Source organism: Podarcis filfolensis, assembly GCF_964270895.1.
Source record: "Podarcis filfolensis genome assembly, chromosome: 9".
Taxonomy (NCBI): Eukaryota; Metazoa; Chordata; class Lepidosauria; order Squamata; family Lacertidae; genus Podarcis; species Podarcis filfolensis.
In genome coordinates, this window is record NC_139610.1 from 49195671 (window position 1) to 49204797 (window position 9127).

Genomic DNA, 9127 nt, shown 5'->3' on the forward strand with positions numbered 1-9127 from the left:
TAATAAAGCAATGCCAGATTACAGTTGCAAATTCCATGGAAAATATTCTGATTTTAGATTTATTCTTTCCTAGCTCAATCTCTTTTCTCAATCCAACTCGAGGGTTTTTGAATCACACAGCTTTAATAGCATTCTCAATCAGCCAACTCGCTATCAGGTGAGTGGTTAGTTGGGCAGTACATGCAGCCCTGATTATCTAAATAAATTACAAGTTTCCATGTAGCTCTGAAGTTGGACTGCCAATTCACAAACAGATATTTTGTGACAGATCTGTTAATCGCTTAGCACAGAGCTTGCAGGAAGGAATCATTTTCCTGCTTGCTGCTATTTTCACTGCTCTGATGCCAAACCCCCAAATGACTTATTAAAACTTGGGTGAGTTTTGAGGTTGTGTTGCAGAAACTGCTGGGAGAAAATGCTGATAAATGTGCCAGCAAATTTATTGCTGATAAGCTGCACACCCCTGGACTGTAGCCCACAGTGATTTCACTCAGGAATATTCAGTTAATTAGTTGAATGGTTCATTTTAATTAATTGACCTAATTCACGAGTAAGTGCATTTTGTATATCTGCATTATGAAAAACCTTTAGAACCATCAAAATTTCAGATTCTCCAAGTGTGTGGCCAATACACCAACCACCCATATACAAGAGGGAAGTATTAGGAGGCTCGGGAGAACATAAACATTTGGAGCAGTGTAACAGCTTTTTAAGGGGGGGGGAGCCCTAAGGGTAGCAGGAAAACATTTTTTTTTTTAAACTTAGTGAGAACAGATAATGCTCAGAGGCTGCCAAACCCTTGACTATTGGCGGTGGCGGAGCCTGGAAAATCAGGGGGTTAGGAACAGAATGGTGTGTTCTGGAAAAGGGGCATGCTATCAGACTGGAATTCTAAGCAGAAACACTATGTATGCTGCAACATCGTGTTGCAAGCCCAATTTGTATTATTAAATAGAGAATGGAACAGTTTCAGTCGCAAAACCTTAGATTCGGCTGATCAAAAGCTGGCACAGAAGGCTGAAAAGGTTAAGGCATAGGATGTGCTTTTGACTGTCTTTCTCAAAGTCCAGGCCTGTGGGTTCAAAGAAAAACGAGTTATAGCGCTGAAAGAACAGATTCATCAACATCATTTTAAAGCACCAGTTGTGTTGAATGCTAAGCTTACAGAACACTGTTCTAACAAAAGGTCAGAATGCAAGATAGACCATATTGAAAGGATCCAGGGGAGTGATGGAACATGAATAATTTAAATACCAATCTGCATAAACAAACACAAGCATATTATTCAGATACAGTGATATGAAAGATTTTTCCCATGCCCTTCTCTCTCTCCCTCTCCCTTTCTCTCTCCTGTTGACATAAGTCTGACCTTGAGCCATAGAATACATGGGATTTTTATTTTCTGAATTGGAAATGCAGACCAGCTCTTCAGCGGCTGCTATGATTGCATACAAGGGAGGGGAGTATGAATACTGGCCCAGCTTGACAATTCCTGACAGCAGTCCTGGAAAAAAAAAATAATTTCTCCCCACTCACAGAAATGGCATGTGATGTGAGCACATTTTTGTTTGCTTGTTTTTTGTCCAGTGGACAAAAGGGTTACAAATGAAGCCAGAAACAGGTGGAAACAACAACACCAGGAAGATCTCTGTACAGACCTAGCTGCATTGGCCCCTATACTGGGACTTATTTATTATTTAATTCATTGAGGAGGCAACTTCCCGGGCTCCTGACTCTGTATTGTACATGCCAATGAGAGCAGATCACATTGTGAAGCTGCCATAATGTTGCTTCTGGCTGAAGCCTTTGTCAGTTGCCCCTTTGCCATCGCTACAAGTAAGACCTGATAGAAAAGCGTGGCAGTTTATCTTCATCCCATAACATGAATGCTCTACTTCCTGCTTCCAATGTTCCAACCATGTAGGCAGGAATGCCTTCCCCCAAAATTCAGTTCTGCAAGCTGTAAGGGACTCGAGTGGTTCATTCTGCCCATTCATTTTCCCTTTCAGTATTTTATAAGTAACACTCAGTGTTCTATGGCTCAAGCTCAGCCTTTGTTGGGCTGTTTTGGGGAGATTAAACTCCTTTTGGGGTGTATGCACGTACTTTTTTGGAACTTCTTTTGGCACTTATGATCTCTTAATGCAGTGGTTTTCAACCAGTGTGCCGTGGCACCCTGGGGTGCCTTGAATGATGGTCAGGGGTGCTGCAGGCAACACTTGCCTCTGTCCCTCTTTTCTTCCCTCCCTCCTCTGATGCCCTCTTGCGTCTCTGCCTCCCAAAGGCTTGCAAAGCTGGCTACAAACCCCCAAACTTGGCCCTCCAGATGTTTTGGGACTACAATTCCCATCATCCCTGACCACTGGTCCTGTTAGCTAGGAATTGTAGTCCCAAAACAGCTGGAGGGCCAAGTTTGGCCATGCCTGCTAGGTGAATGGTGCCTCTGAGGCTGGCCAGGGGATGCTGGTTGCCAGGAGCTGAAGTGGCCTTGGAGTAAGCATGCAAGCAGGCGAGGGAGCCCAGCCTGTCAGCCAGTCCACCAGCCCTTGCTGTTGGGAATGGGCAGACGTGTCTCAGGCCCCTGTGAGGACCTCTCTTTGGGGCACAGCTCTGAGATCAGGGGAGGCAACAGTGGCTGACAGGAGGACTCCCAAGGAGAGGGGAGAGGAGAGGAATCTGTGGGAACACTTCCCAAGGGAGGGTGTTCAAAAAGGCGTAAGGTATAGGCCAGGGGTGACATAACTGGGCTTCTGAGCCCCACGGGGTGCCACAGAAATAATGTAATTATTTGAGCCATGGACTCAAAAAGGTTGAAAACGTCTGTCTTAATGAATTCATAGGCTGGCTTTCTACCAAAGTGCACAAGGCTCACATACAATAAATACAGTACTAAATAAGATAAAAATAGGGAGCCAGTGTGGTATAGTGGTTAAGAGTGTGGCACTAAGACCTGGGAGACCAGAGTTTCAATCCCCACACGGCCATGAAGCTCACTGGGTGACTTTGGGCCAGTCAACGCCTCTCAGCCTAGCCTACCTCACAGGATAGTTGTAAGAATAAAATGGGGGAGGAGAACAATGCCCAATCACCTTGAGCTCCTTGAAGGAAAGGTGACCTATATATGTAATAAATAAACAAATAAACAACAAAAAATGCTGCCTAAAACGTAACCAATTTACAAGCTGAAACAAACTCATCAGTAGGAGCCCTGTATCTGCCCTAGTTCTCGACGCCTTATCCTTTCACTACAAACCATTAACTCTAATGGATGAGGTAGATAATAATAATAATTTAAAAACCCAGTGCCGCTACAAAACCTCATTGCCTGGCTTTTCCAGAGTAATCAAGCTGCAGTTACATAACCCTTGTCTTGCAAAGTCCCAGACACGGTGCCAAAACACAATTGAACAGGAAGTGTTTTGTCACAGTCAGTGTATACTGTCCCCTTCTCTATGCTTGTTCATGGTGATAACCTTCCTCTTGTTTCTCAATCAAGCCGCTTTGGCTCTTGGCACAGGGGCATTGTGTTTGAGGGAGTGGTTTGACTTGAAGAAGTCATTCCCGCACAAAATGCCCCACCTCACGATTAAAAAGGTGGGATTCAAAGTGCAACCTTTGCTGACACCTTGTGGTGAACAGGGGTTGCAGCCCTGAGAGGGAGCCCAAAGGTTGGCAAGGTTTGTTATTACATATTTTCAGGGAGAAATAAGTGTATGACAGATATTCAGGGTCCTTCTATTTACTGAAACAGCCAGGCATGTGGTGCTGTATTATATCTGGTACTATCCATGTCAAGTTGGGGCAGGGGAGGGGAATTAAATGGCTTTGTGTGGCATCTTGTAGGGTCGGAATCCCTTCCAGTCTGTGTAGCTCTGTCAGTTGTATGTGTGAGAAAGAATTGATTGTACTGTTACCTTTATGACATTCAAAGCATCATGAAATGATAAACAGTTGTGGTGTTGTTGTTCTTCTCCAATAGCAAATCATGAAGAGACTTATAAAACGTTATGTTCTGAAAGCACAAGTAGACAAGGAAAATGATGAAGTCAATGAGGGTAAGAGCTACTGCAGACTTCTTAATATACTTGTACAGTAGGAAGACTCTGAATGCTGTCCCAAAAATGTAACTACTGAGTCAGATCATAGTGCAGTAACTGGTACACTTAGTGCCTTTTATCAACTATCATCACCTCTTATTTTGCTGCCCACAGCACTTTTATCCAGATATGAGTACTGGGCACCTTTGCCATTACACACACAAAAAGCACTACCTATACCACAACTACAACTATAGTTACTACCAGATGTTTTAGCAGAAATTGGGAGCAAGTCACACAGCAACTGTAGAAACATATTGCCTTTTATTTTTTTGAGGTGAGGCTAATTCTTGGTTCACCAGAAACTTAAATAAACTCTCTGCTGAAGCAGGTGTCATTTATTCACTTTTAAAAATTCATTCAGCAAATTTTATATATCGCTGGGTGGTAAACAAAGCTCTAAGTGGTTTGCAAAAATATAAAGTAAAACATTAAAATTGTCAAGTTAAAAGCAGGCATTTCAAAATACGTGTCATGTTAGCCATCTGTTGCACTGAATTCGTGTATGATGTCAGGATACAGGAAAGTGGCTGTACTTTGCCCAAAATGGCCTGGAGTGCCTTACTAGGCTGTGGGCTAGAAGTAGCCCACCAGTGGTATGGATTATTTACAGACAATGCTGCTCCCCACCCCCTGCCCCCAAAATGTAATTATAATGAGCCTTATGACATTTGGAAAAATAAGTGAGCTTCTTCAGACTCAACACAGAAAACACATGAAAAGATTCATGGATGGGGAACCTGTGGCCCTTTCGATGTTGTTGGATTCCAATTCCAGTTAACCCTGACCATGGGCCAGGCTGGCTGTGGCTGATGGGAACTGAAGTCCCACAACACCTAGAGTGCTACAGTTTCCTTATCTGATTTGAAGGTTTAAATAAATAAGTAAATAGCTAGCAGAGAAGGGGAGACTTTGAAGGAAACCTGCACTGGTGGAACTGAAAATACTTTCCTCTCACATTGTCTTACAGGGAGGATGTTAATATGCTTTCAAAAAGTAATTCCAAAATGTGTACTATGGGGAAAAGGCAGATTGGATACTAAGAAATGCACTTAAAATAGAATGTATTGATTCACAGATGACATTAAAAAAACCCAACCCCTCAGGAAACCTGAAATATGATTGAAAACCCACTTTTGTACATATGTGGCCACTGGCTGATTTAAAAACTGAATACAGGCATACTTAAAATTGTCTTTCTGCCTTTCATAAATGTGCACTCCTAATAGGAGAGAGGCTCAGAAGCTATTTAAATGGCACAGGTGAAGTAATCTGTCTGAAGCTTAAGAAGGCTTTGCCGATAGCCATCTCCTATTCAAAACTGGAATAGGTTAGAGTCTTTAGTTATGAAAGATAAAGTGATGGGGGATTAATACTTTGAGTGAAGGTTTCGATCTGCAGAAAAACTCTTCAGCAGCCAACTTACCCTCCAGAGATCTGGAGAATGCGAAAGAGAGATAAATATTTAAAATAATGAACCTGCCTCAGTCCAAATTCATGAAAATCTGTATGGAGGAAGCAATCCCAGGGGTTCTTTTTATTTGTCAGCTTATTGTAGGGGACATGCACACGTTTTCCCTGTAAAATCTCTTGAGCTAAATTAAACTTCTGTCAACAAATGTGAAGATGAATAGTTGCATGTGAATGCTATAAACTAATTCTTTAGAGCTGTAAACTCTGAACTGCTTTATTTTTGAATTGGACAAAATAAAGTAGTTTAAGACAAAGCAGCTAAAAATACTTAAAACCCCAAATACCAGTGGTAGTGACCTTTAAAAACATATCCACGTGAGCTGAATTCTCTTCTAAAATTAGCTAAGAAGAAATATGTGACCTTAATACCTCAAGGATGTTGCTTTGCTGCTGTAAGATATGAAGTGTTTGTAAGAGTATGGGAAATACAATGAATGCTATTTCTCATTTTTGGCTTAGAAGCATGAGAGTTGCATCTTAGACCGTCAAGAGAATAAAAGCATACTTAGATTTTTGTTGAAGCTTATTTCTTCCACACATCACATGAAGACCACACACACAGAAAAGTGAATTGCAGTCCTTTAAAATGACCCAGTTACATTTATTTCAATCCAGTTTCTAATGTCTTGTTAGTCTACTGTTATATATATTGAGGACTGATTGGAATGGACACTTTTGAATTTTGCTATTAATTCTTCCCTTTGCACAACCTTGAGATTCCTTATCTTTTTCTCAAATGTCATACTTCTCAGAGCTGATGTTGGTTTCAATAGGTGGTGTATGCTAAGCATGACAAAGTCTGGATGCAACCCAGTGTATTTAACAGTCAGAAATTTGAATAATAAATTATTATAGCAGAGGTACTCCATTTGATAATGCATTTTTCATGTGGATCTCGCCAAAGCTAAGCACCAATAAGTTCCATTAGATCAAAATGGGAGCATCAAGCATTCCGGGGGGGAGGGATGTAAAGCATTAATTTCAACCACTGAAATTAATAGCAATGTAAAAGTGATTAACTTTGGCTAGATTGTGTCCTGTGTTCAAAATGCAGTTAAATAATCAAACAGGTAGAGGACACATCATTGCTCCACCAGTTCAAAGAAGAATACAGTAAAAGCTTTAAGTAATCTAACTTAATAGTTCAGTAAAGCTTGCAGTCATAATGGAAACAAAAATAGATAATAATAATAAATTGTCCAGTAGCACCTTACAGACCAACTTAGTTTGTTCTGGTATAAGCTTTTGTGTGCATGCACACTTCTTCAGTCATAATGGAATTACTTATGTAAAGCACCTCCTTATATAATTCATCAGCATAGGTTTAAAACATAAGAATATAAGAAGAGTCTGATGGATCAGGGCAGTGGGATATCTATTCCAGCATCCTGTTGTCATTTGCCAACCAGATGCCTATTGTAAGCCTGCAAGCAGGACCTAAGTAATAATAATATTATAATAATTTATTATTTATACCCTGCCCATCTGGCAGGGTTTCCCCAGCCACTCTGGGTAGCTTCCAACAAAATATTAAAATACAATGGTCTGTTAAACATTAAAAGCTTCCCTAAACAGGGCTGCCTTAAGATGTCTTCTGAAAGTCTGGTAGTTGTTTTTATCTTTGACATCTGGTGGGAGGGCGTTCCACAGGGCAGGTGCCGCTACCAAGAAGGCCCTCTGCCTGGTAGTATCCAGTACTACTTCAAATGCTTGGTCTTTGTAAGCTGTGTCAACGTTCTTTTTACTAATTACACAGGTGAACTTAAGGAAATTAAGCAAGATATTTCCAGTCTTCGCTATGAACTCCTTGAAGACAAGTCTCAAGCAACAGAGGAGTTGGCAATTCTCATCCATAAACTCAGTGAGAAACTCAACCCAAATTTAACGAGATGTGAATGATCTCAAATCCCTGGATTTTGACCACAGCACAAGTATTGGCAATAATATTTATGAGTGACTTATACTTGAAAATGTATTGTAGATTTTTAGCACTAAATAACTTTATGTACAGCTTTATTTGAAATACAGTCTTAGAAGATTTTATGAATTTACATGCAAAAACCCCATTTATTTAATGTGTATTATAAAGGATATTTTGCATTTATTTAATAAGGTGCAATTGTATCTAAACAATTTTGCATTGCAAATAGTTTTATCAATAAAATGTATATCATTTGCACTGAACAAAGAAAAAACAACACTGAAGACTAGGGCTGCAATCCTAAACCGCTTTACTAGGGAGGTAAACACGTTTAGGATTGTACTGCATATGTCCTCCACCATGCTGATGGGAGATGTAGTAACCAAAATACAGCCAGCTCAGTGAAAGATTACTTGAAAGTACTTTGCATATGATCCAGTTAAAATTAAAGCACGTTGAACTCCCATTGATTTCAGTGGCATGCGCTTCTCACACTGATGTAAAAAAAAACAACACAGCACAATCCTGTGTATGTTTCCTTGGAAGCAAGTCCCCAACGTTTAGTGGGCCTTAGATTGCAATCTTATACATGCTTCCATTGAACTCACTGGAGCTTATTTTGGAGTGGACACGTATAGGATTGCACTGCTGCTTCCTAGTATGGATACTTGGACTAACCTTTTTAAGTGCTTAATTTTCACTGGATCACACCCCTTAATTTATCAGCTTTCTTAAGAAACAAGCCATGGCATGGACAACTGAATGTTTAATAGTGAAGATAAAAATGCGGCTATAATAGTAATAGTGCCGTTAAAATTACCTATACCTATATAAGTTTGCATATTTGCTTTCAGAATAGGAAGAATTTTTTTTTTTTACTTCTAACTAATGTGAACTGTCAAAATATACATTTTCATGTGGTGAAGATGATTTTTTAAAATTTAAGATACTATGCAGGGCTGATATTTTGTTACATTTGTTCTAAATAATGCCTCTGATGCGTACTTGTTAAATAAAATATTCATACTTTATTGACTCTTATTTTATTCTTAATACTATGTCAGTAGTCAATAGGAATGCTCAAGCAGATTGAGGGGAAGGGGATGGATGGATGGAGGATTGGTGCAAACAACCCGGAACTACAGGGATGAGGAATTGGTTTAATGCAGGGAATGGGAACAAAAGAAAATCAGTCAAATCTGGAACTGCGGTCCTCTAGTACAGGGGCACCCAAACTTTTTTCAAAGAGCCAGATTTGATGAAGTGAACATGCGTGAGGGCCGACCATTTTGCCTGACGTTCTTTGAACCATTAAAATTAAATGCAAATTGTTAAAGTTCATAGCAGAGAATGTCTTCTCACACAAATATGTTGAGCCAAACAAGCTCAGCATTTTCTTAGCCAATGTTCGAATCTCTTGAAACCGGCTCTTATCCAGTTGGCGGTAAGAGAGCTGTTGGTGACGACCTTACTCAGTGTCACAATGCAGCTCAATGAGCTTGAGCTGTAGCTGATCTGGAGCATCATTGGGGTGAACAGAGAATGGATAGGAGAAAAGTCTGATCTCCTTTTCAATAGCAGCAAAATCCTGAAAGCGCCGTTTAAACTCCCCAGCCAGAGATGCGATGTCTGCTGC

General features: G+C 40.3%; 1 protein-coding gene and 1 long non-coding RNA gene across 2 annotated transcripts in view; one reads left to right on the forward strand and one right to left on the reverse strand.

Moving 5' to 3' along the window:
* TRPC3 (transient receptor potential cation channel subfamily C member 3) overlaps positions 1 to 8522 on the forward strand; it is a 70094-nt gene extending 61572 nt beyond the window's left edge. The window contains exons 10-12 of the mRNA XM_083571137.1: positions 74 to 157; positions 3980 to 4055; positions 7327 to 8522. Of these exons, the coding sequence (XP_083427263.1) occupies positions 74 to 157; positions 3980 to 4055; positions 7327 to 7469 (303 nt within the window). The 3' untranslated portion in view covers positions 7470 to 8522. The remainder of the gene's footprint in view (positions 1 to 73; positions 158 to 3979; positions 4056 to 7326) is intronic.
* LOC310742620 lies at positions 505 to 3995 on the reverse strand. The gene is made up of 2 exons (XR_014538618.1): positions 3915 to 3995; positions 505 to 1072 (listed from the first exon to the last, which is right to left on the reverse strand). It is a non-coding gene; the product is annotated as an uncharacterized lncRNA (long non-coding RNA).
* Positions 8523 to 9127: the final 605 nt, after the last annotated feature.